Source organism: Salminus brasiliensis, chromosome 3 (assembly GCF_030463535.1).
Source record: "Salminus brasiliensis chromosome 3, fSalBra1.hap2, whole genome shotgun sequence".
Taxonomy (NCBI): Eukaryota; Metazoa; Chordata; class Actinopteri; order Characiformes; family Bryconidae; genus Salminus; species Salminus brasiliensis.
Genome location: NC_132880.1, coordinates 22001095 through 22027717, shown reverse-complemented (window position 1 = coordinate 22027717; position 26623 = coordinate 22001095). Strand labels below are relative to the sequence as shown.

At 41.4% G+C, this 26623-nt stretch overlaps 2 protein-coding genes across 4 annotated transcripts in view; both read right to left on the bottom strand.

Annotated features, from left to right (window-relative positions):
* The window catches only part of rprd2a (regulation of nuclear pre-mRNA domain containing 2a), a 37831-nt gene extending 22064 nt beyond the window's left edge, over positions 1-15767 (bottom strand). For all 3 annotated transcript variants that reach the window (XR_011979287.1, XR_011979286.1, XM_072675592.1), the window contains exon 1: positions 15550-15767. Coding sequence is in view for 1 of the 3 variants with exons in the window: in XM_072675592.1 (XP_072531693.1) it covers positions 15550-15742 (193 nt within the window). In the remaining 2 variants the exon portion in view is untranslated. The remainder of the gene's footprint in view (positions 1-15549) is intronic.
* A 1938-nt stretch (positions 15768-17705) lies between these two features.
* ciarta (circadian associated repressor of transcription a) lies at positions 17706-26251 on the bottom strand. Its single transcript, XM_072674672.1, has 7 exons — positions 25987-26251; positions 24715-25028; positions 23251-23326; positions 22548-22626; positions 22281-22434; positions 20218-20449; positions 17706-20131 (listed from the first exon to the last, which is right to left on the bottom strand). The coding sequence occupies exons 2-7, from the start codon at positions 25024-25026 to the stop codon at positions 19938-19940; spliced, it is 1047 nt and encodes a 348-aa protein (XP_072530773.1). The 5' UTR covers positions 25027-25028; positions 25987-26251; the 3' UTR covers positions 17706-19937.
* Between the last annotated feature and the right edge of the window lie 372 nt (positions 26252-26623).

Genomic DNA, 26623 nt, shown 5'->3' with positions numbered 1-26623 from the left:
TTACAACTAGTATGCTAACTATGTACTATAGCGCCTGTACTGGCTACTACATCCAAGATCCAAAGTTTGGCCCCCAGGATGTGCATATGGATAGCCATTCCTTAGTATACAGTCATTTGATTGGCTTAAAATAGCAGGAAATATGTATTAACAAACATTATTTGATCAAGATGTCAAGTAAGATAACACTTTTGGGCTCTAAGATGAGTTGTGCTCAATGTGAGCTTTATAGGTACGTTTACCCTATGTCTATACCCTATACCTGGCTTAGAGCTGGGGGGGCGATGTGGTAAAAATACTATATCACGATATTTAAAGACTTTTTTTTTGCAATTCATGATATTTATCACAATGCATGTAATCGCAGACTAAAAACATCATTAGTGACATCTGCTGCACTTCTTTTAATTAACCCATTCTAATTACACTGTCTGTAATGAAACCTGCAGCTGATCAGTGTTTATTAAGCACCAAAAGTAACCCCCATATGCTTAGAAAAATCATACTGTCAAATTCATCTTAATACGATAAAATCGTCATATGCCCAGCTCATCATCAAACCACTACAGGAGGGGGTCCGAGATGCATTTGAGGCACCATAGCACGTTATAGCAAGTGTAAACTTGTATCTCTCCAAGACGCAACCAAAACTCCACCCAGTACAACATAAAACCCCATTAATAACTGCTGCACAATGAGCAACTTTGTATATTCCGTCTCACACTAACCAGAGACACATTTGATTACCAAGCGTAAACGCATGTGGCTAAAATCGTATCTGGATACTAGGGATGCACCGATACCAATATTAACAAAATTAGCTGGATCAGGTATCACATAATTAGGCCGATCCATGGAACCGATGCATTCACTTTAATTTGGTGGTGTGAGACTGCACTAAATGTGCAACTAAATAAATGACAAATTACAAATTTAGTACATTTATATCTATCTATGTGTTAATTTGTTATATAAAGTAATGCTGAAGTCAATCCTGATGCCTGATCCTGATTAATATGGTTTATTAATTCAGCAACGGTATTGACCAATATGCAAAGTTTATCTGTATCAGAACTGAAAGAGCCTAATCGGTGCATCCCTACAGAATACAATCCAGATACAAGTCATACACTGGTCCTGATGGCACACTAGACTGGTAATCAAAATTAACTTCGGAGAAGGGGGGGGGGGTTCTATTGCATTATTGAACCACAACCACTATCTAGAAATATAGAGAGCCCTAGGAACACTACTGCATCTTTACAGGAGTGAAACATCAAATCTCCAAGAATATCTGACCAGACGCAGCAGCGAATAGGAAGTAATACATCAACTGGTCCATGCTGTTGGTCTCTTTAGCCTTAGGTCAGTCGTGTACTTTACTAATCTCGGTCCACGCCGACCTGCCCAAAAACACAGATCTCATTACTATTCACATACGCTTTGCATGCGAGTGCCAGTGTAAACGGGAAGCATGCAGTTTCCAGTTGGTCACTTGGTTACAGAAAAGACTACAAGCGAAGAACAGCAATGATCTCATTAAACACTCTCCATCAACTGTTTTGGGTCCTTTTTCCAGCTTTTCAATGTTCTTTTGCGACTTTCTCAATACAACACAACAGCTATTCCATCACCCTACACACACACACACACACACACTTCACAACACACACCAGCAGACATCTTTTATTTTCCATCACCACACGGACAGGACTGCCATGAAGAACTATTGTTCTATCGATTAATCTGTTGATTATTTTGTCAATTAGTCAATTAACCGACGAAAAAGCATTTTCCCACCAAAAAAAGAAAATTTCTTTGGACAAAACTGTTAATACAAGGCTTACATATTGAGCTATTATCGCCTTGAATAGCTCCAGTGTGTTTTCTCCTCAGGTGCTTGTGCGTTGCGCGAGTGCCACTACAGTATGAACCTAGCGACCTTTTTGTTCTGTGCTAATTTCAGGTTCTCTTACCTGCGATGCCTTGGGTAACTTTTAAAAACCTATTTCACGGCCCAGTCGGACTCTGCTGCAGCCCCAGTTGTTTTGGTTTTTTTTAACTTTAGCCTTGAATGGAGCCGACCGGACTGGAGCCAGGAATGACTGACCTCACGAAGTGGCTACGTAGTGGAAAAAAGAAAAAATTAAATAATGTTATAACAATTGCGTCGGCTTAGAATATTGATGTCAGGTTATTTTTAGCATTGACGTCATCGACTACTGTGACTAATGAAGGCAGTCCTAATCACATTCATCCGAAAGCCGAACAAATAAGGTTCAAAATCAATGTTTTACTACATTGTAAAAGGAAAAAAAAGTATATATATATATATATATATATATATATATATTTATATATATATATATATATATATATATATATATATATATATATATATATATATATATATATGGGGAGATATAGATATATATCCATCCCCATGTGCAATTAAGAGTCTTTTGCTGTAAATAGTATTGTTATTGCTCTTTTAATTCTTATTTATATTGTGTATATATATTGTGCATATAGTGTAAATTATTTATCCAAATTTTTGTAACTGAGTGTCTTGCTATCCCTTTCTGCTGTTACACTGGGAATTTCCCCACTGCGGGACTAATAAAGGACTATCTTATCTATATATCTATATAACACAGGTCTCACTCATTTCCCCTGTGTCATTGTCTGCTCTTATAACTTGCTCTGCTCGGTGGCTGGATTTCTCGATCGTTCTGGAAAGCAGCATTAATTTGATTTGTTAACTGGTTCTTAGTGAACTGCTTGTGAGCCTTGTGAGCTCAAATAATAAAAGGATGGCCCTTCGTGTTTATATCCAGCAATCGGAGTCTTCAAACATCAGAAGGAAGTCTCAAACACCTTGCAAAGTGGCAAATACGCCCGCTTTGTTCACCCACCCTGCCGTTTTACAACAACGTTCATTAAAAAAAATGACTACTTTTTACACGCTGCACTTTTAAACACCGATTCCCCTTTCTGGTGATATAGTCTGTGGAGTAAGCTAGTGGTTGTAAGCAAGTGTTTTACTGCAATGTGTGTGTGTGTGTGGGTCTGGGCAGCACTGTGGCCAAGCATTGCGAAACACTGTGCGTTTGAAAACAGCTGACAATTACTTTGGTCGTTATTACGCAGCGTTTCTTTCACCTTCGTTTTCGTCCAGAAATGATCACATGATCAGAGACTCCAAGCAGCGCTTCCAAACCTTTTCTATTTTAAGGGCTGTAGAACATCAGAGCCGTGCTGATGGCAGGAAACAGAAAACATAGCAAATTGCATGCATTTTGAAACGAAAACAGTGTAAACATAGCCCATAGACAGACTGGGCAAAGGTAGCAGTAGAGCAGAAAACAACGCTAACCAAATGAAGTCTCATACGACCCAAAAAACAAAAAAAAAGAACTATAGACAAATCGAATGTACATGTACTCTTACCAAACTGTCACAGTTCAGTGTACACAGTCACATAGAGAAGACGCGGTACACACTACTAGGGCTGTGTATTGGCAATGATCTGGCGATACGATACGTATCACAATACAGGGGTTATGATTCGATATATTGTGATATACTGAGACACTTAAGCAAGGCGATATTTTACGATTTTTTTTTTTTACTAATTTTAGGTCAACTGTCCGTATAAAAAACTAAAAGGTAAATAAATAAATAAATAAATAGGCCAATAAAAATAAGAAAATAAAACATTGTAAACACAGTATATTTTTTGATCCTGCTTTAAAGGTTAACATTCTGCTGTAGTCATGCATGTCTGTCAGTTTTTCATTTCTCAGTAGTTAGTAAAGGAAAATGCAGGGTATGGTGCAACTTGACTCCACTGTATTCAGCATATTACGGAAGCCTTCATTCTATACAACACTGAGAGGGTGCATGTCTATGCAAATGAAATAAAGCACCGAGTTATGTTGGTTGCACATTCTACAAACGGCATAGTTCTTGTCGATCTCCGTTGTGCCTTCTTTATTGTGTCAAAATGAACCCAGACTTCAGCTCTGCACACTGCGGGAGCCGGTCTAATGCATGTATGTGTCTGTGTATGTATATGTATGTATGTTTGTATGTATATAATTACACATATACACACACACACTTCAAAAAACTGAAATTATTAAAATGGTAAGACATTTGCAGTTACTGGTCATGAAGCAGGTAACTTATCACAAGGGGACAATAACTTTTTTTTACACAGGTATTTCACATGATGGATAACTTCAGTCCACAGCTAAATGAAACAACACAGACGAAAATGTATGAAAATGTAATATCACCATTATAGTGACCAAAATTAAATCAGTTATCAGTAGCTAGATCCACACATACATTAGGCCTATTCTTGCATCTTTACACTGGATACCAGTTAAATTCTGCATTGATCAGCGTGGAAAATTATTATTATGTAAATCAGGTCAATTTGATCTACCCACATAACTGACCTGCCTGGAGCAGCAATACACCTGTGCTGCTGCTAGTCTAAATGTCATTAAAGGCAGAAGAACGGAACAGAAATGTGGCAGTGCATTGCCGGTGTAAAGCAGGTGGCGGATATCAGCAAGCCTTCTCAAGAGAAGTCAAGGGAAGAACCTAAAGAGAGTGTTTTTTTTGTTTTTTGTTTTTGTTTTTAAATGAGAAGTGGAAAAGAGCTGCCATTAAGGAGTTACATGACTGGCTAGTTTTCAATGAGAGAAGCCATTTAATTTTCCGCTCCTACTGCCGGTAGCATGCTCCAGCCATCAGCAAGACTTAACAGCTTTACTGTGGGCAAAATAAACTCGTAACTGGAGGCAATTGAGGACCATGAAGCATCGAAATGTCACAAGGAGGTGGTATGCATATCCTTTAAGGAAAGTCTGCTCTGGAGAAAACGGCACTCTCCAAGCTGAAAAACAGCAGAGCATGAAAACCTGAACGTACTTTTACGAATCATAACATAGCTCACTTAACCTTAGAATAACACGGAAAACAATGTAAAGCCAAATTGAAGATGGGACAGTTAATGTGAAGAGCAGATGATGCTATTTAATGATATTTTTGGTATTTTATTGAGGATTATAGGACAAAAGAGAAACACAGATCTCCAGTTGCAAGATGCAAATAAGCAAAATGTTGGTTGGTAAAAATAAATTGGCTGGTAGAATGTATTATTGATGATGGGAATTTCTTGGTGGCTTGGAGAACTTCCTTATCCTTACATCCAGTCATGTACACTTCATTTAGGATGCTAGCCTACCGTCAGATCCTCACTTTAGAAAACACAATACAGGGGGAAGATCCTTCTCTCATAAAGCACTGGAATAACCTTCTTGTTGCTGTTTGGGACACAAATGGATTGAGAGAAGAGCTTTATCTCATACACAACAAACGTTGTCACAAAGCACTTTACAGAGATCCTGGTCCATGCCTCTTATGAGCAAGCACCACAATGGAGGTGGTAGCGACAGGAAGAAACCTTGGAAGAAACAAAGACTCAGTTCTGTGAGGGTGCTGGGGAGCTGCCGTTTACTAATATTTAAGCCAAAATCTGAACAGTTTGCAGTTCAAGCACGGGGGCAGGAGAGTAACCAACAGTCTTAAGAAAGTAGAGAAGCTGGAATACATGACCTAATCAAATTCATCCCTGATATCAAGAACCTAGCAGAATAGCTTTTAGCAAATCACAGCCTCAGTTTGACAAATAACAAATGCAAGGTTGAGGATTTCCCAAGGAGTCTACATCTAATAGCTATAACACAGCAGGAGCACAGCAAAAAAGGATCATTTTAGGACAAACAAACAAATAAATAGTGGGGTGGGGCCACAGGACTGTTTTAAGCAGAATTCACTTGGGCACCTGGAGTGAAAGGATTCAGCATGCAGCGTGATGGAAACTCAGAGGGAAAGGCTTTACAGCATGAACTTTCAAAGGCAGGCGCTGCAAATGTTGGCACTTGACACTCCAGGACCTAGGATACCTCTGATCACCATGTTTCCGTGTTTTAACACAGCCAGTTTAGTCAAGAAAGGCTTGTTAAGTAGTTCATTAGTTGGATCACTGATCTAACAGAATGTCATTAGACCCAGTAGATCAAATTTGACACTAGAGTTTAACATCTTTAGATTCCAAAGCAGAATTATGGCATTTAATTAGAAATGCAAAATATTTTGATCCTCTCACCACACCACCATAGATGTTAGACATCTTATTTAAAGGGAACAGAAATGATCCAATGCATTTGGAGCAGATAGTTTGGGACTGGTCTTCTCCAATGTCCCCTTACTACAGAACCTTTTAAATACTGTATAGGTTGTAAATACACAGGTAGCCAAATGTAGCGTTAGGAATCTTGCCCAAGAACTTTTATTGGTGCAGTGTACTTTTCCAGACAGGGAATCGAACCATGATATCCCACAAGGAAGGCACTGTTGTTACTACGTTGAGCAGCTGTAGCTGTGAAGCACTTTATTGTTAAGCACTTTATCTAGCACTTATTATTGTAGATGCACACAAGAGGAGAGGAGCTCCCCTGGGAGGATTAGTGTCTCTAAAGGAAGTTGCTGGGAATGGTAGATTGCCATGTCAGTCAATATCGAAGTAGTCCACAGTGGAGCTTCAAGAGTCCCATCCTCCTTCATTCCCGCAGGCAAAAACAAAAATGGCGAGGAGACAAGGCTAGCGTTTCAGGGAGCTCCCGTGTCTGTGTTACCTTCTGGCTCTCTCCTTTTAATTAGGCTGTTATAGTCAGACCTGCAGGAGTCTGTTCATTCTCTGTTCTCAATAAAATCCTCTCAGAACTAACTCTCTCTTTTTACCTTCTCCAAGTAAATGGCCAGCCAGCCGACCTGCCACCTGCATCAGACCAGCTGCCACTTACCAGTCCGACCATCAGGCCCCCCCACCCACCACCACCCATACCAGACCAGCGGCACGCCCTCCTACCGCTGCTTCCTGTTTAGTGACCATGTTAAAACCTAAATGGACTCGTAAATACCTTCCACTATTAATATCACCACTATTAACTATCTGCTGTATCTGGTTTGGTCATTTTTACCATTAATGTTTAAATAGTTCTGACCAAAGAAGGATGGGTCAGGTCCCCCTTGTGAGTCTTGGTTCCTCCCACGGTTTCTTCCTCCAGCTCTGAGGGAGTTTTTCCTTGCCACTGTCGCCGTTGGCTTGCTCACTGGGGGTCTTTGATCCTTTATGTCTTACGGTATTTCTTTTTTTGTCTGTCTTTTATTAATTACTAATTATGTAAAGCTGCTTTGTGACGACAACAGTTGTAAAAAGCGCTATATAAATAAATCTGACTTGACAAGACTAAATCACAGAAATGCACTACATATGGTAAAAACGTGTAAAGAATACCGGATCGTGTCAGTCTGTACAAGTATGAATGACCAAATGACAAGATTAGTCACTTGTTACTAGTTACTTCACTTCTCACTTCATCCCACAGTTAGGCTAGGTGAGAGTAAGCGCCAGTGTACATTCAGTCAAACAAGCGCATTCAAGACCAGGAGAAAGGAGCAGCTATACTGTATGTTAGGCACTAGTAAAAAAATTAGGCAAGACAAGGTCATTGAATGTGTCATCATGCACATGCTAAAAACAGAGAGTGCTTTAACTACAAACATTTTGAAGTAATCTGCAGAATATTACCTACATTGCAATGAATTTACTCTAATTTATTCTAAATCACTAAATATGGGAAAGGGGCAGCTGCATTATTTATAAAAACTCAAAGATATGAGTTATCAAATCTGTGCAAGTGACACATGCCTACACTTCCTTAAAGCCATTCTGACTAGTCATGTTACCAGGATGACTTTTCCTTAATGTAATTTTGACTGGTCAAATGTCACTCCTATGTAATTACTATATTTTCACTAGTAAAAACTCCAGTTGTCCATGTCTACACTTACACTTTTACTACATTGTAATTCTGACGGAAAAAAAGTCCAGGTCCACATATCCACAAATGAATTCTGACTAGTACAAATATTAATAATAATTCAAAACCTCATTTTGACTAGTTGTAATGTGCTTTAAAAATCTATTGGTTTAGATATGATAAAATAGAATTTGACATTTCTACAATTCAGGTTTTGCCTGGTTGAGCAAATGCACCAAATAGGCTCACATACAAATTATGCATACAACCATATTTGAGCTTAAATGATTTATAGTGCGTAATCAGATATAGCTTCCCATATGTCCACCTGTAGGCTGATCTTTTTAGATGTTTTAACTTTTAATTTAAGGAATTTGTCACTACGTTTTGAAAACGCAAGAGATTATGGTTTCAAACCATGCATTTTGGATGCAAGAATTTGTTAAGAGTTAAACCAAAAGACTATGAGACACAGCACAGGTGCTACAGTACATGGCACACTAGTAATATATTTGTTTAGCACACAAATTATGACTACATCACAGGTATTACTGGCTTGTATTTTATATTTCAATTAATAGTCAATAGTGTAAAAAAACAAACCAAAAATATTTAAAGAATTGGATAATTTTCAAGGTTAAAAGTATAATTTTATAAAACTTCATCAACTGTGTTTATATTAAAGAAATGTGCATTTTGATGAATAATAAAGGTTATGAAATATTGGACTTAATAATTACCAACGGTTTGTATGAAAAATTGCTGCTGCGGTTAAGCTTTGTGTACTCTGAGCTCACTTCCACTAAACGTCCATGTAAATATCTCAGAAATAGAATTTAAACATTTACTGATTGTTACTTGACATTAATCTTTAAAAACATCAATAAAGCTAATAAAATATATTTTACAGCCTTACGATGACACTGTCTAAGGTGCAGTAAATACTTAAAAGGATACATAATTAAACAAAAAACTTTAACTATGTTAAAGTTATTTAACATACGACAAATATATATCTGCTTCAAATATATTATTAAATATTTTTTGCTGCTGAAATCAACGTCTTGTGCTCCAAAATAATGAGTGTGAAATTCTATGTAAATCAATGGTAACATATGACCAGTCAAAATTACATTAAGGATATGTCGTTCTGGTCAGAATGTCAGAATGGCTTTATAGATTTGTAGATCTGACACTACTAGGGCATGTTCCCTAGCTGATATCCAAAATGAGAGTTTCTACAAGTAAAAACTACATCCAGTACTTAGTTAGATCTTGTACTGCTGGTGTCATTTTAGGCTAAAAAGGCTTGCCACACTACTAGCAGAATTGTTCCAAGTTCACGATGAAGTCCTAATTTGCTACATTTGTATAGAACAGATGTATGCAATTCAACACGTAATCAATAACCAACTGTGGAGCGGTCTTCTTACATAAAGTTACAAGAATTAACTGATAACAGACCATAGCAGACGACTTTGCTGACAAAAAATCTCTCACATTAATTTGAACTTCACAAAGTGAAAATAAACATTATAAAGGAAAATATAGTAAAATTGTGTTGCTCTTAACTAGTCTTAACTCGTTCTTAACTAGTCCCATAAAATATATAGGCCCAACAGTATTTATTTATAATATAGCTCTACTGACCATATAGGAGCACTTTGTAGTTCTATAATTACACACTGCAGTCTAGAGCTGGGCAATATGACGATATTTTATCATAGTGATAAATTTATTTTCTATATATATCAAGGATACTGTTAGTGCTTAATAAACACTGATCAGCTGCAGGTTTCATTACACACAGTGTAAATAGACTGGTTTAATTAGATGAAGTGCAGCAGCTGTTGAATTAAAAATATATATAAAAATGTATATATATATATATATATATATATATATATATATATATATAAAAATCACTGTATTCAGTACGGGAGAGGATCTGAATAGTAGTTCTGTCATAAGAAGCTGTCACTACTTATGTATTTAGTCTGTGATTACATGCATCATGATAAATATCACGCATCAAGAAAATGTCTTTAATTATCGTTATATAGTATTTTTTACCATATCGCCCAGTCCTACTACAGTCCATCTGTTTCTCTGCATACTTTGTTAGCCTCCTTTCACTAGAGATAGAAGGATTGATCGGCTGTGTTTCCACACTGGCTAACTTTCAGTCGATAATTTAGCCAATTCTGAGAGCTGCTCAGATCAAATGATCCTAAATTCACGGGTTGCTGCAGCGCTGCAGGAGGGTGCTCCGTCACAGGACACTGCAGTTCCTCATTCAACCTCTAGATTATATGGACCCCACTCATGGCTGCAGAACCCAAATAAAGCCAGTGTAGAAATCCGCTCCCTGTGCAGCTTTTTATTTTTTTTTTACTTGTATAAACTAACATGTCTAATGGGAGAGGCAGAGTAAAAACTTAACACCACTAACTGGATACTCCTTCCTAGATTACATCATTCAACCCAGTACAGTAAGTATTAGCAGAACTAGCAAACCGCTAACCGCACTGGGCTGAACAGTGTGGGTCTACACTAGAATTCACAGACACTCAGCTGGTGCTCAGAGTTCGATGGTGTTCTGAATATGGTTGATTCCGAAGCGAAGTACTTTTCATAATAAAAAACAATGACCCCCAAAAACACTGAACGGACCACCACAGAGCAGGTATTATTTGGGTGGTGGTTCATTCTCAGCACTGCAGTGACACTAACTGACATGGTGGTGGTGGTGGTATTAGGGTGTGCTGAGCTGGTACGAGTGGATCAGACACAGCAGTGCAGCTGCTGGAGTAAGAACAGCCCCCCCAACCAAAAATATCCAGCCAACAGCATACGGTGAGCAGAGTCCTATGACCACTGATGAAGGACATAAGGATGATCATCTTCATCTCCAGAAGAGGACAAAGATGAGCTTCTGTCTCTGACTTTACATCCACAAGGTGGACCAACAAGGTAGGAGTGTCTAATAGAGTGGACAGTGGGTGGACAGCGTTTAAAAACTCCAGCAGCACTGCTGTCTGATCCACTCATCCCAGCGCAACAGACACTACCACAATGTCAGTGTCACTGCAATGCCGAGAATGACCCACCACCCAAATACTATCTGCTCTGTGATGGTCAGTCCTGTGTGGTCCTGACCACTGAAGTACTGAGATAAAGAAGGCCAAGTATGCGGTGAATCATATGGGCTACAGTACGTCATTATCTGCTGTGCTCCTAAAATGGTGAGTGGAGCTGAAAATAATGGAGTGCAGAAACACCAGAAAGAAATGTTATGGCTGAACTGTAAAATTAATAATAATAATGCCTGACAAAGTTTCAAGACGCGTATAGGATGGCTTGTTAGTCTGAAGCACTGCAAAAGGACTGCACAGAAATGCAGGACTTTACCACACATCTTACTCCTCAGACCTTGTGTACTGTATCTGTACTCATGACAGCACTAGCTCCTCCCTATCGTGTCTGGTAGGGAAATGAATAAAACGGCTGTGGTTCAGCCTGTTGTTCATTTTCACCACAACATAGAATAAGCTGCTTCCTCCCCTCTACAGCCATGCGCCAGCTCCATAGTTCCATCTATAACTAACTGCATGGTCCTGTGATCGAGGGGCCTCGCATATAGCTGCGTGAACTGAGGTAGCATCCGGTAAGCACTGACGAATGACCAGAGGATGACCATCACAAACTGGGAAGCAACAGACGACTTTACATCTACAGGGCAGACAAACTATGTAGCCGAGTCTTGCTGTGTCTGATCCACTCATACCACTCGCTTGTGTAGGATCACTCGTCCCAAAATATATATATTTTTTAAGCTTAAAATGGATAGCCTTAGCTTGGTCATGGATTTGTTTTACACAAACATTTTATAAATGTGAGTTTTTATAATATATTTTTATAATATTAAAAAACTGACGTATGCAATGAAACGGTGTACATAAAACTAACACAAACAGTGAAAAAGACAAATCCCCACTGTTGCACAGCAGCCCTTTAACAAACAGGTAGCCTAGAACAGTCTGAGCTTAGACACTACTAAACACAAATCAACATGGAGACGGTAATACTCAACATTATTCTATGCCCAAGTACTCTAGGAAGAGATAGGTCTTCAGTCAGTGTTTGAAGACAGCGAGCACCACTTCGGGGCCAGGACAGAAAAAAAAGCCTGGATGCTTGTCTTCTGTGAATCCTAAGGGACGGCAGGTCAAGCCGAGCCGTACTTGAAGCTCTAAGGGCGCTTTGTACTGATCGGCTTTTGACCATTACCATCAAGTACGGAGGAGCCGTTCCATTCTTGGCTTTGTAGGCCAGAATCAGGGTTTTGAATCTGATGCGGGCAGCAGCTACAGGAAGTCAGTGAAGAGAATGCAGCAGAGGAGTTACATGGCTGAATTTAGAAACATAAAAAAAACACATGTAGCTGCATTCTGGATTAGCTGCAGGGGCCTGATGGTGCTCAAAGGAAAAGCAGCCGGAAGGGAGTTGCAGTAGTCAAGTCTTGAAATGACAAGAGACTGAACGAGCACCTGGGTGGCCTCTTTAGAGAGGAAGGATCGAATTCTCTGGATGCTGGAAAGGAAAAATCTGCATAATACGTCTGTGGAAGGCAAGAAATTATTATTTTAAAGCGGGCAATGCCGCAGATTTCTGTCAGGACTACCATTTTTCTTTTTATCTAAAAATTTTCCCTCGGTCACTGAATTCTCAAACCTCAAAACAACCAATAGCCAGCCAATGGCTTCCTCTTTTCACTCAAACATTACGGTTTTGTTTGTTGCTCACATGAACAAGTTTTACTTTGGAAATCACCAACACCAACCAACCACTGAGCAATAAAAAGGTTCTGCACACAAAACTGCTATGGTAAACCTGCACATGACTACTAGTTTTACTTTTTTGCATCAAGTGTAATGTTTAAAGATAAGCACTAACAACGCACCATCAGAACTAGAGAATGGGTCAGACTAGGGCCGCACCGTATTGGCAATAGAGAGCACAGATACCAGGAAGCTCATCACTTGATGTTATACATAATGTTTAACATACTTTGTTACATAACCAAATGCTTAACAACAATTAAAAGCCAGTCATAACTAGTAATTGCCATTCAACAGATGGCACTTTTACATTCCCAGCACTTCTTGTTTCTTCTAGGTTTTTTTTTTTTAAGTTTAAAAGTTTGCCATTTTTTCCACCGTTCTGAAATATGAATTTTAAACAACCAATTCAGAATCTCTTTGGTCAAAGTTAGCAAGATTATGCTTCTCTGTTTGCATGTGTTTATGCATTATGGCATTGTGTACACATTCTTTATAGCTCTGAAACTTTTCAAATGTGCAGTTCTTCAACCAGTAAACGCTGTTTCAAGCTTATTATATCTTATTTGGGATCAGATATAAAAAAAAAAAAAAAAAAAAAAAAAAAAAAAAAAAACATACACAACCTATAAAAAGTGGAACACTATAACCATCAGGATTTATATGCTTCATTTAAGTATTTAAGTCAAGGATTAGTATTGGTATCAGTACTCCATATAGGAAGACACATGAAAATCTGGTATCAGTGCATCCCCAAGTCAGATGGTCATATGCAAACGTTTAAGTCAAGTCAAGTTAAGCTACAAGCATCATTCATTTTCTTAAGAAGAATAGAGGCAAACTTTAGAGTATATGTTTCATTTGGGTTATATTTAGGGTTGCAAAATTCCAGTAATTTTTCAAGTTGGGAAATTTACCATGGGAATTAATGGGTAATTATGAGAGTTAATGGGAATAAAATGGGAATGCGTCTGTATATTCTTCGAGATAAGTTTCTCACCTTTAGCTAAGAACAATCCCATTTTATGCTTATTCCCAATGTAATTTTTTTTGTATTATTATGCCTTCATGTCTGTTGTTGACAAATAAAACAGTACACTGATGACAGTGTATGATAGTTCCTTTCAATGATCCAATATTCCCTACTAATTCCAATAAATTTCTATGGAAAGTTTACATTTTGGAATATTTACAAAAGTTCATAAGTTCCCAAGCCAAAAATCACATGGAAAATTAGCGGTAATTTACTGGAAATTTATCGGAAACTTTCTACCCCTCTGCAACCAGTTATATTTAGAATATTTTTTAAACTAACAAAAAAATAAGTCATACTATTTGTACACCCCACACTGTGCTGTACCAATGATCAGTAACTGTATATTACAACGTGCAGAAGTGTGTTCTCTAGGGGAGAATGAACTGGGAAACGTTTTTGCATACGCCTGTAGACTGATCTGCACTTCTTTCAGCTGAAAAGGCCTTGACCTGCTCGACAGCTCAACCGTCCAGCACATTCATCCTTTTAATTCAACTCAATTCAAATGTATTTATAATGCGTTTTTCACAGCGAATGTCCTCACAAAGCAGCTTTACAGAGATCCGGGTCCGAGCCTGAGCCTCTTTTGAGCAAGCCAGTGGCGACAGTGGCGAGAAACTCCCTCAGATCAAGAGGAAGAAACCTTGAGAGGAACCAAGACTCAACAGGGGAACCCATCCTCCTCTGGTCGAAGCAAAACAGGAAAAAATAAAAATAAAAAAAATAACAGCAATAAAACAATGAAGAGAATTAAGTGAATATGGCAAATGAGCCATCAGGCTCCTTTGACAGTACACGCCTCATAGACAGCCTGTGTGGAAAGCCATGGTATTTCTCCTCGGGAGAAATGGGAGAATCACCCCTAAAAGATGTGCACCAATATGTTGGACAGAGAGGAAATGCGCACATGCTTCCATTTCTGTCCAGTTTAGTGATGATTTGGCCGGTCAAGCAAAACTGGACTTTCACTTCACCTTTCAAACCAGCGTCAGATCCTGTATTCATGGACAGCAGAGCGCCAGTCTACAGCCGGGTCTGTCCGCGCAGCAGACCACACTGCCTTAAGTCCCTCACACTCCAAAACACACACACACACACACACACACATATAAGCAGCGCTTCTGTGCGAGTAATAAATGACCTTTATTGCTAACAAACTCAGAGAACCATTTACCATTTAGTCTCTCTCTCTCTCACACACACACACACACTCCTCCAACCTGCTGCCGCTTCCCGCACTGCTAGCTAGCTAGCTAGCTAGCTACTGCTATAGCTATACCTGAGCTAGCCAGCGTGTTGGATAACTCCGTACCACTCAAAGCAAACATAACCAGTGAAAGCTCTGGAGCTATTTAACTCCTTAAAAGAACCATGAGCAGTGAAAGAAAACTAGCTGTAAGCATTTAACTGAGAGCAGACCAGGCCAGTGAAAATAGCTAGCTAGCTAGCGCTAGCGAGCGCTAACGTAGCAACGGAGTAGCTAGCTATAGCTATAGCTAGCTACAACAAACAGAAACGCGTTAGCCTGTTAGCTAGCTCAGTCGCTAGCCAACTTAAACAGCAACTTATACCACTGTTCTCCGACCAGTCCAACAACAGAGACAGAGTTCACAATTCTAGCAGCCAAGTTACCAGTTTAAACTCCTATCTAATAAAACCCAGCCTCTGCTCTCGGCGGGCTGCGAAGCTAGCTAGCTCGGCTGGCTCGGCTAGCTCGGCTGGCTCGCTGGTCTCCGGCTGCAGGCAGCTAGATGACGGCTCTTCTACTCACATTTCCTCAGCCACTTTATCCAGTGGCGGACGATGATGCTGTGGTGTTTCTTGTTCTCGATGCACCAAGTCGACAGTCCCTGAATCGATTCCATCGTGTTTGTCACTCCTTGAAAACGACGGTCCAAGGTTGACTCCAGTACAGCGGCCGAGCCGCGACTTTGGCCGCTTGCGGCTCCACTTCCAGCCGCCATTTTCAGGCCCTCTCTGCTCCCACTCCGTCTCTTGTGCTGGTCGGGCTGAAGCGCAGGAGGCAGCCCGGATCCAAAGGTTACCCTCAGTCCGGCCTGAGTGTGGAGCTGCACTGGAAATTATTTACTTAAAAAAAACACACGGGAGTGCGTAATTTCTTTTTAATATGGAAATCAAACTAATATTGTATTTATAATATTTATTCATATTTATTTTATTATTAATTATATGTTTTAGACCTGCTCCAACACTGCTACCATATACTCAGTTGTTAGGGGACGAGGCTAAACTAAAGAAATACAGTAAAACTATTACATTTTTTCTAGTAATAATATCAGCTCTATAGATCTACGCTGCATGTCCAAATGTTTGAGGACACCCCTTCTCATGCATGAATTCCGTTACTTCAGGCTGCACCCATTGCTGACACAGATGTGCAAGTGCAAGCTCATACACACCAATAGGTTCTGGAGCAGACTAACAGGCTAGAGGGGTATAAAGCCCCCACCCCTCCCTCAGCATTGAGCTGTGGAGCAGTGGAACTGTGTTCTCTGTTCTCTGGAATGACGGATGGTGCTCCATCCAGTACTTTTGGGATGAGTTGGGGTGGTGATCATCTAACATCCTGACCTCACTAACGCACCCGTCACTGAATGCCATCAAATCCCCACTATGTAGTAGAAAGCCTTCTCTGGGCAACATAGAGACAGTTACTCCAACAAAAGCATGATCTATGTTTTGTAACAACAATGAATAATCAGGTGTCCCATTACTTTTGTCCATATAGTCTATAAGCCATTCTGACGAGTACTGCCGGGACGACATGTCATTTTTACAAGCCATATTTCCACCTGTTTTGACTGAAAACCTGTTTGGGCAGTGGTGGCTCAGCGGTTAGAGCGCCGGGATATCGATAACAGGGTTGTGGGTTCGATTCCCGGGCTCGGCAAGCTGCCACTGTTGGGCCCTTGAGCAAGGCCCTTTACCCTCTCTGCTCCCCGGGCGCTGGAGTTGGCTGCCCACCGCTCTGGGTGTGTGTGTACTCACTGCCCCTAACACATGTGTGTGTGTGTGTGTGAGTGTGTGTTCACTACCAGATGGGTTAAATGCGGATGACACATTTCGCTGTACAGTGTACAGTGACAAATACGTGCACCTTTACCTTGAATCTCATTCTCATATCTGTATTCCAGATATCTACACTATTCCGACTAGTAAAACCCCAATTACCAGGTCCACAAACCCATAAATGAATTCTGAGTACTGCAAATGTAAGATAGCTCTCATTTAGTTTTGATTTGTTCTAATATGCTTATCATAACGTGCCGTTTCAGATCTCTAAAATAGAGCTTTAGAGAGCAAGAATTCAGTGTACACATAGAAGAGGAATATTATTAATATCCAAAACTACAATTTTTACTAGTCAGAAATGACCGTGTGCATATCCAAAATGATCATTTCTACTTGTAAAATAATTGTAGACAACTGTACTGGGGCTTTTTAGTAGTAAATAGTATAGATAAGAGGGAAAGTGATCAATAGTAACACATGACTAGTTGGAATTACATTAAGGATATGTCACCATTGCAATATGAATTCAGAATAGCTTTTGGCATCTGTACAGCCCAGATTATTACTAGTAAAAATTGCAGTCGTCATTAATAGTGTAATTTTGTGTTGAATTTGGAGAACATACTGGTTCTATTAGTTGTGTTGAGTTATTTAAATTGTTCCTGTTTGATTGGTTCATTGCAAACAGCTGAAAGTTTCTTCATTTTGTTACTAAACCCAATATGCACTGGAGGTCGGATAAGTGCGATCGCTACTGTGGGCAAAAGATAGTATTATACATGACTAAATTGGAGGAATACTGGGTTTAAAAAAAACAAACAAAAAAAAAAAACCGGTGCACTGTAATTTAAGAGAGAGCACACACACACACTTCAAAAACAAGTAAACATTTAATCATATGAAAACAGATTTTTGTTAAACAGCCATCAAAAGCAATTCCAATACAATGAAAGAAATAACTTACAGAGGAAGAAGTTAGAAAATCTTAAAGATTACAACAAGAATGGGATCGAGTACCGTACATGCCAGAGGTGTCTCGAAATCAAAAATGGGGAAACAACATCTGCTTGATACAATACCTGAGACCAATATCTAACAGATACACACTCCTGTTAACTGACAAGGGGATCCAATGAGCCATTTGCAAAGTCATTAAACTAAGCAGAGGTTCCAAATTCTGTAGACATTTGCCCGCTACCTGGTAACGTCACATTCCCCTGTTAATATTGCTACTTCAAGAAGTGTCTATGTGCTACTTCACGTCCTTCCAAACCATCAACGTCATGCTCACATGAAGGCAACGTTCAGCATCTACCTGAACCTGTTCTCATAGGTCTCCTACGGGTGTTAAAAATGTCCCTTAACTGATGCAACCTGTCGTAACATCGCTAATCCTTAATGCTTAATCCTGAGTCACAATCTATGGGCAGAGTTCATGTTAGTAAACAAAGCAAGGAATTCAGGTAAATATCGATAAATGCAGAATCCCTCCGAAACGAACCTCAACAGTCTTAAAACCATGCTCTTTTTTTGCGCAGTGTACAGTGCCTTGCGTTCAACCCCCTTAAAAGTCATCAGGTTATGACATTTGGTCAGGTCATGGAATTGTGAATTGCTGACTGGCAAAACAAAATAAATGGCGTTTGCTGGGGAAAATAAATAAACACAGACAAAAGACAGATCGCCCTCATTAGACCAACCACCAAAAAGGTGCATGGCCCAGTTCATGTCCAGATCTCAATGCAGTCGAGATTAGGTGGCACTGTCAAAATGGCGTCATCCAATCAACCTAAACAACCCATAGCCAATCTGCCCAAAGAGAGGGTGAGAATGATGGTAGAAACACATCTCAACAGACTTAAAATTGTCGAGGTTCTACCGACTGCTGGTCTGGAGGAACTGAGTACCTGTGCAAGCAGCGTTTTGTTGAGAAATAAAGAATTCCCACTTGTTTGCAATAAGGGTCATTTTCAGTCCAGACAAACCTAATGGCTTAAGGGGGTTCTTCTGAAAGGCACCGTTTGAGAGCATGCTGCCGAATGTGAAATCAGTCCAGAATGAGAGAAAAAGATTTCCATTTGTATCAAGTTTCCTGCATGAATTAATAGTCAATCCTATCAGATAACAAAAGCAATACAGGTTATGTATATAAAAAAAAAAAATATCATTCACCCAAAAGGCAACTATAATAACTACTTGTGTCCAGCTAAACTGTCTCGGATTTGTGGAGAGAAAAAAAAAAACAAACAAACACAGTTAACTGAGCAAATAAATAGTACAACCTCCTATTTAAAAAAAAATGCAATGGTACTCTATACATGTGCAAGTTGTATTTGGCAATGAAACTGAAACTGTTTTCCCATGATGTCCTCCGTGTTTCACATTTAACAAAAGCAATTCACAAGTCACCCGTCACACCTTTCAAACTAACAGAGATGACGCTCTTTGCCACTAAATAAATACACAACGTCAAGTTACGGCGAAGGAATCTGCACAGTAATGACATACTGGCTCTTCGGGATCATCTTAAGGCTTTCAGTGAGTCCAGCGTCTTCAAGTAATGATCAAAGTAAAAATAGAAACGTCGTTAAATCGATGTTTTTACCTTTGAACAAGCTCTACGCTTGCTTTACAAGTCCTGTCCATTCGGTTTGCGTTCAGCACGGTTGCTTACAATTCAGGAGGAAGGTGGTTAAGGTGGTGTGTGATCTTAAGAGTGCAACAGTGCTGTAGACTGCCGGTTCGCCATGGCGGCAGAAGTGTGTAAACTAGGGCAGGTCAGCGTTTACCAGCAGAGTGTTCCAGAAGCTTCAGGGTGCTTCAGCGACTCATTCCGTGGCTTAAGATGTTGTGCAGATGTTGACGTGAAGTTCAGCCCCTTCTCTGTACACCATTCATTGGAGCCTTTCAGGGATAATTAGCAAGGATTGGACTTTTTAAATAAAAAATGCCCTATTCTGCTATATATGACAAAACCGTAGGTGATTGTACTGACTTAGGTCACCTAATAAACACCTGTTGCAGTTGTGTCATTCGTCACAGTCGTTTCACAGGAATCGTGAGGCGTTCCCAAGATCAGCGAATTAAAGAATTCCTTCCTTTTAATGAAAAGGGATCTGCTTACTGCTATGTGCTTTGCTTTTCTGTCAAACAGGATTTCCTACCAGCTCTCTTTTTTGGGCTCTCCCCATTCACATCTTGAACCCACTCAAGTGTGCGGAGGGTAAACACCGCCTCTCTTTTTCCAGTCACCTGGCACGGGTCTGAAGTTGGGGTGGTGGAGGACACAGAACAGTCCTGTGTGTCTGAGCAGCTCCCACCTGTGGAGAGAGGAGGTATTACAACTGTGTGGAGGCATCACTCCTCCTTCTAGCTGCATCGATCATACGTGAAGAAAACAGGTTACCTGACTGACTGTGGCTGCTTGTTTCTGGGTTGAGGATACCTTCAGATTCTGACATCACTTGTCCTTGGTGTCTAAAAACCGCATCTGGGTCTTTCGTGTGTGCACTGGCGGTGGCATCTGGACAGGTGAGCTCTGAACTGGTCAGAGTGGGACTCTGTTCTGGCTCTATTTCTCGAGTCTGTTTGCAGGTTGGAGGGAGCGTCTCGGAGTCGGACCAACTTAATCGACGTTTCTGAAAAAGAGCATGGAGTTAAAAACATTCAGTGAGATTTAAATGATGTCAATAAACAATAAGTATGTCCCAGTCGTTACAGAGAAAGGACGCCCTCTTTCTTTGCTCCACAGTCCAGAGCATTCCTCTGAGCATTTTGATACAATAGGAACCCCCCCCCCCCCCCCTTCTGTCTTATTTTATATATCTGGCCCAGAGTCTGTGTAAGGGTTAATTAAGGCATTCAGAAATGTGGTTTACATGATGCTAATTGGCTAATTATTTGAGTTCTCTACACAAAAACCTCAGCCGACTCCCTCCTATAGCAGCATTTCAGTATTTCAGAAGGACCCATTCTTGTGTAAATAATGTGTTTTGCATGTCGTCACCGCAGATCTGGTACTTTGAACACACAGAAATGGCTTTGTTTGGTTTGAACATGCAAAACATGCATGACCTATACCCAGTGATAGGCGAGACACAAACATTCTGCTTCGGACTCTTCCAGAGTTATAGGGTTCAACCCCATAACCCCAACACTCAAAGGCTTATTACTCACTAAGGCGTATTATTCAGTAACTACAGGGACTTCAATTGCCAACGAATAGCTCCACCAGTTTTGCACAGAAGTTTGTCCCAACAGGCAGTTAGGCGAGTCAGATGAACTGTGTCCCACCATCAAGTTGAAGCTGGCTCCTTCTAGACCGAGATTACATTCCAAGCATGTCCAAGTAAATCATCTACTCTGCGGACAGCCAGGAGAATTTACTAGGCACCCTCCTGAACCAGGAGGGTCCATTAGGCTCTCTGTGCTGGCTGACTAAGGGGAGTGAAGCAACTCACATTCAAATACTTCAACATTACAGGACATTTGGTGTTAAAACTAGGACTAGGCATATGCGTCTTTATAAAACCCCTTTTTTGTACAGCACCAAAAAGCGCTCCACCACGGGCTCGGAAGGGTCCAGCAGACTATAAGCGGAGGATTGGTGGTTTGAATTTCGGGTCATGTTGCTTGCCCAACAGCAGCCGGAGCCAGAGAGCGCACAATTGTCCTTGCTTTCTCTCGCTCGCTCTCCCCACATCAACAAGTTTTGCTGAAGGTTCTCAGTACTTCAATTCTCAGTTTTGCCAACCTAGTTCTTTTGTACTAATGAAGTTGGTTTATGGTCCTCAGATTTCTAATCCTGGTGCTGTATTCTACTTTAATGTAATGATGTGTGTGTGTTTTATAGCCAATGCCTTAGAGTTAGGTACCCTTGCCCTCCTCGGAGCATGTTGGTTGCCCGGCGATGATATCTCGGCAGCAGTTTAAAAAGAGGCGGTGGCTGGTTGTGCATGTGTCAGAGGAGGCAAGTCTCCTTCCCAGTGTCAGGAGCATTACAGATGAGGGGGGGGGAGAGGGTTGGATTACATGTGACAGGGAGAGAGAGAGGGTTGGGCTATGGAAAATTGGGTCTACTGTGAATGCAGCACCAGGATTAGAAATTTGAGTACCATAAACCAACTTCATTAGTACAAAAGAACTAGGTCAGCAACTTGTTGATTCCCGCAATTTTCTACATAGAAACCAATGTTTTTCAATTCATTTTGATTTCAAATACAATGACAAACCTCTAAAGTGAGGCAGAAGAAGTGCAAATGCTTATTCTACACCAATGCAAATATGTAATATACTAGAGCAGAAGGAAAAGTACTGTGAAAATACTCAGTATTAAAGTATTAGTATTATAACGCCACCAGCTGAGAACTGTGTATGCTAGTATCTGCCCACCTCTCTTCATTTGTGACCTTTGCACAGTTTGTTAGTCAGTTCATCATCAACATCTCCAATGTTTAAACTGGACTTTACCTTCATAGGCAGATGGTTCTGATGCCAGCGTGGTGGAGGGCTGGCAGCGGAGTCTTGGGGCAGTGAAGTGGAATTAGTCTGACAAGGTGACACCTGGGGAAACCACACTTTCAACATCATCTCCACCTGCAGAAGCGTGCGCATGTACTTCTCTCTGTGGAGAGAGCGGGGATTGGAGGGTGGTCTTCAGCAGCTGTCGTGTAAGCTTAAAGTACTAAGAAAGAGTACAGTTTGAAAGAATGTCCAAACACTAATAACACAACATACCCCAGCTGAGGTTTTTGCAAGATCCCAACTATCCTCTGCAACCTGTCCATGGCAACGCTTTGCTGGAATGTGCTCAGACCTGTCAATCAGACACACATCATCTTAGTACTTTTTAGCGTATACACAAGCAGCCTGGTGGAATTGCTGTTTTTTTATAACGATCATTAATGCAGACCAAAATACTTCTTTTCTGGCCTTCATGACAGCCTGACACTGCCTGTCAGGTTTTCTTAATGTCCTCTTAACATCAACTGCCCCTATTGCCTCCTACCGTGTTGGGAAATGTCTTCTCCACACATTACCAAACACAATATTCTTAATATTGTTGATGTCCGGTAACATCAACACCACACTCACATCACACCTCAACCCACACAATCATTTGATGTGGTATCTGGCATCATCAGGTCACGTTTTGTGGTGCTTCACCAAAAAAGAAGGGATTGATCCCCTCAAAGCACGTCTGAGCTATTCTTTTTGACAACCAGTGTAGATGACAGATCAGGGGTGGGCAACTGGGGTCGGAGTCCAGCACAGTTAACCGTTTTCCCTGCTCTGACAGACCTAATAAACCTGGCTATTAACAGGCGAGTGTGAATAAGGCACATAACCGTGCAGGAATCCGACCCTCCGCAAACGGAACTGCCCACCCCTGTTTTAGATGGTGGCAAACACAGAGCCTTTCATGCACACAGACACTTACCTCTGTCAAACCTCCCTGTTTTCAATCCGTTCAGCAGCTCCAACAGGGGCCTAATGTAACCTTGCAGCTCTGCACACTGAAAGCAGGAGACAGAGACATGGCTTGCATGATAAGCTGCTGATAAGAAAGCTATAAAAAGCTTTCAGGATCCATCACATGCACCAATATTCCCTGACCTAGTTTATGTTTTAAAAAAAAAAAGAAAGAAAAAGATGATCAACATATTTTTTTAATTATTATGAAGATATTCTCCACACAATTTTCATTTGTGAAGAAATGATTGCCCCCTTCCTTTCTATGACCAGTTACACCCCCTTAGCAGCAATAAATGCAACCAAATGCACTCTGTGGCATTCAAGATTCCCCCCCCACATCACTACCAATGCTCCCACAACACTAGGAGGGTGAGAACAAGCACATGCCACCGGTACAGCATCACTAGTCAGCCAACGAACACCTGCTCCCCAGCTCTGAAACAACAAATGCCTGGGCTAGCATCACAGTGAGAGTGATGAGGGGAGAGAGCACCATCTATTCACCATCTTCGTCTGCTGAGCCAGTCGGACCCTCTATTTTCTTATTTTTTAACCATTATGAGGTAGACTTGCTCCACTGCACATGGGCAGATGACCTGGAATTCTCTTGAATTTTTTTCTGAAAGCATCCTTCAAGGTGTCCAGGTCCTGATGCTGCATCTCCTAACCATCACGCTACCACCACCACCATGCTTCACAGCTGATCAGGTTCTGTCAGGTTCTTCCTCTGAAAAGCAACGCGAGGTTTTCGCCAAACATAATGCGATCCAAAACGTTCCACTTCAGACTCCTATCTCAATAATGCAGAACTCAAAAATTCAGGAGGATCATCTAGGTGTTTCTTGGTCAACTTTATGCTCTTTTTTTGTTAATTTTGTTTTGTTTTCACTGTGCTATTCTGCCATGGGTTTTCGTTCTTGCCCGGTGCTTTTCTGATGAACACTTGCCACTTCCTGGATGATTTGTATCAAATAATCTTGTCAGGCTGTGTGTGTGTGTGTGACCTGAAACTTTAAGGTCCACAGTTGGATGGTGCAACAAGACAACACCACAAAGCACACAAGCATGTGTATCTCACAGTGGCTAAAAAACACACAGTTCATGCTTAAAGGTCTACAAATGTCCTTGAGCTCACAACCTGTCCAGGCTGTTGTGAGACAGTAACAACTACAACTGCAACAGTTAATGCTGTAAAGGGAGGTATATACCACCTACTGAAAGGAAGGGTGCAAACACTTATCTTTTCTTAATAAATTCATAAATGTCACGCACACGCTGTTTTTTTTTTTGTTGTTGTTTCCTCAGGGCCCTTTTATGTATTATTCAATTCCCTTTTATGACATTTTTCAAGATCAGTTTTAGTTGTCTACAAAGTAAAAAAAATACATAGTAGACTGGTTCCTATAACTTAAATAGGAGGGTAACTCACCTTGCGAGAAAAGGCCAGGTCTCCCTCTGTCAGAGCCCTAGTAGACGATACAGACGTCAGATCGCCACATGCTGGGGTTCTGCCGCAGGCTTGCTGATCTCCACAGACTGAATGTGCTTCGGGTCTCAGAGGGCGCTCCGTGGCAAAGGGCTCGGGGCTGGTCTTGCCCATACCGGCCGCAACGTCTCCCTCTAAAGAGGCCGCGGTCGAGACTTCATCCTCTGTCTGATCACCCTCACTGAACAGGCAGCGTGTGATGGAGGACAGGGAGCCTTTAGACGGCCATTCTGAGCAACTGCCGAGCGACTGCATCCCTGAAGGCACAGTAACACAGATAAGAGGGTGATAAGGCGGGTTAGTCTTTGGTCGACTCGAGGGTAATGATTCAGGCAGATGAGTGAGAATAGGCTGACAGAGCGAAGGGGTGTGTGTGTTTGTGGAGGGGCGGGGGGGTTGGGGGGTGTACAGGAAAGGAAGGCTTTCTTTATCGACCCCTGGAAGACAGGAGAAAGTAAGCAAAAGTTAACTGTGGCTCAGAAAACAAGGAAAGGGTGCCAAGAAAGGGATTTCTGGTCCTTCATGAACACTGCTTTTTCCAGCTACGCCTGCCTCCATTCAGACACATTATGAAAAGCATACAAAGTTGTGTTTTAGGCGGTTTACTGACAGCAGAACAGCACACACCGTACAACAGGCCATAGGTCACCAAAGAGATCAATCACGAACTGCACAGATTTAGAGGGGAAACCAGGGCTGAAGAAACAACACGAGAGAAAGGCGAAAAGGTGAATACAAAAAAATACTAAAGAAAACTCTGTAGGAAACCACAGCAGAGAGAGAGACAGCAAAACCATTAGACATATGAGATCTTTAACACTAGGCATATTCCTATGGGCTACTTTAGGAAGTACAAGGGGATCAGTCAGAAGAGCCCCCATGTGTGGGGTGTGTGTGGGTCTGAACAGGCCAGGAGAAAAGAAGTGCAGGTTAAGCTCCATATTAACCGTAAATGCCTCTGGAGAAGAGAAGCTGAAGGCAAGCAGAGGCGCCTGCCTGCCTGCCTGCCTGCCTGTCTGCCTGCTCCATGATGGTGGTCCTGCTCCGTACTGCCAGAACGGTGAAGGTAGCTAGCTAACGTCTTTACCAGCTGTAATACACCGGCTCAGCGCCCATGTTGTTGATAAGAGAGGAGAGAATGTAGAGAATATAGAGAAGACGACCAAATATGAGCCCTGCAGGAGAAAACCGTGCGGCTGAAACATGCTCGCTTACCTAGTTGAGGGGTCGTACGGTGGGACGACAACACCACAGCCCGGTAAACACTGTGAGGGTATTTCCGGTGTTTTTGGTGTCGCCCGTCGAAATCAAACCTGGCCGCTTTGCTGCGAAAACCAACCGGTCCCTTTTTACTTCAACGCCGACTGGAGTCGCCTCTCGGGATCTTCCTCTCCTCTCCTCTGCTCTCCTCTCCTCCTCTTTCTCTGTCTTCAAGCGCCTCACGAGCATGAAGAATATGTGTGTCTCTACACGTGCTCCGCTGGGGTGCGAGCTATGCCAAGCGCTGATTGGCCGCGCCGCCCAAGCGGGCGCGCTCTTTGGTCCTCGGTACAGCCAACCAGCTTCCGACCGGCCCCTGATTGGTCGGTTACATGTGTTTGCAAGCATTTCTCCTCGCACGTGGCCCTCGTGTGGAGGGACGGCTACTACGAGGTGGAGGAGACTCGCTCGCTCACTCGCTCACTCACTCACTCTTATATCTGCCATTGTCCTACACGAGGCTCAGAGCGTGTAGGAAAACATGCATCCTTTGAGCTGTGAAACCCTAGACCGAATCAACCATTTTCACAACCCTTAAAGGCTGGATCGCTCAGCTGGAGACCGTGAAAGGACACTCTTCTGCATTTTCTCT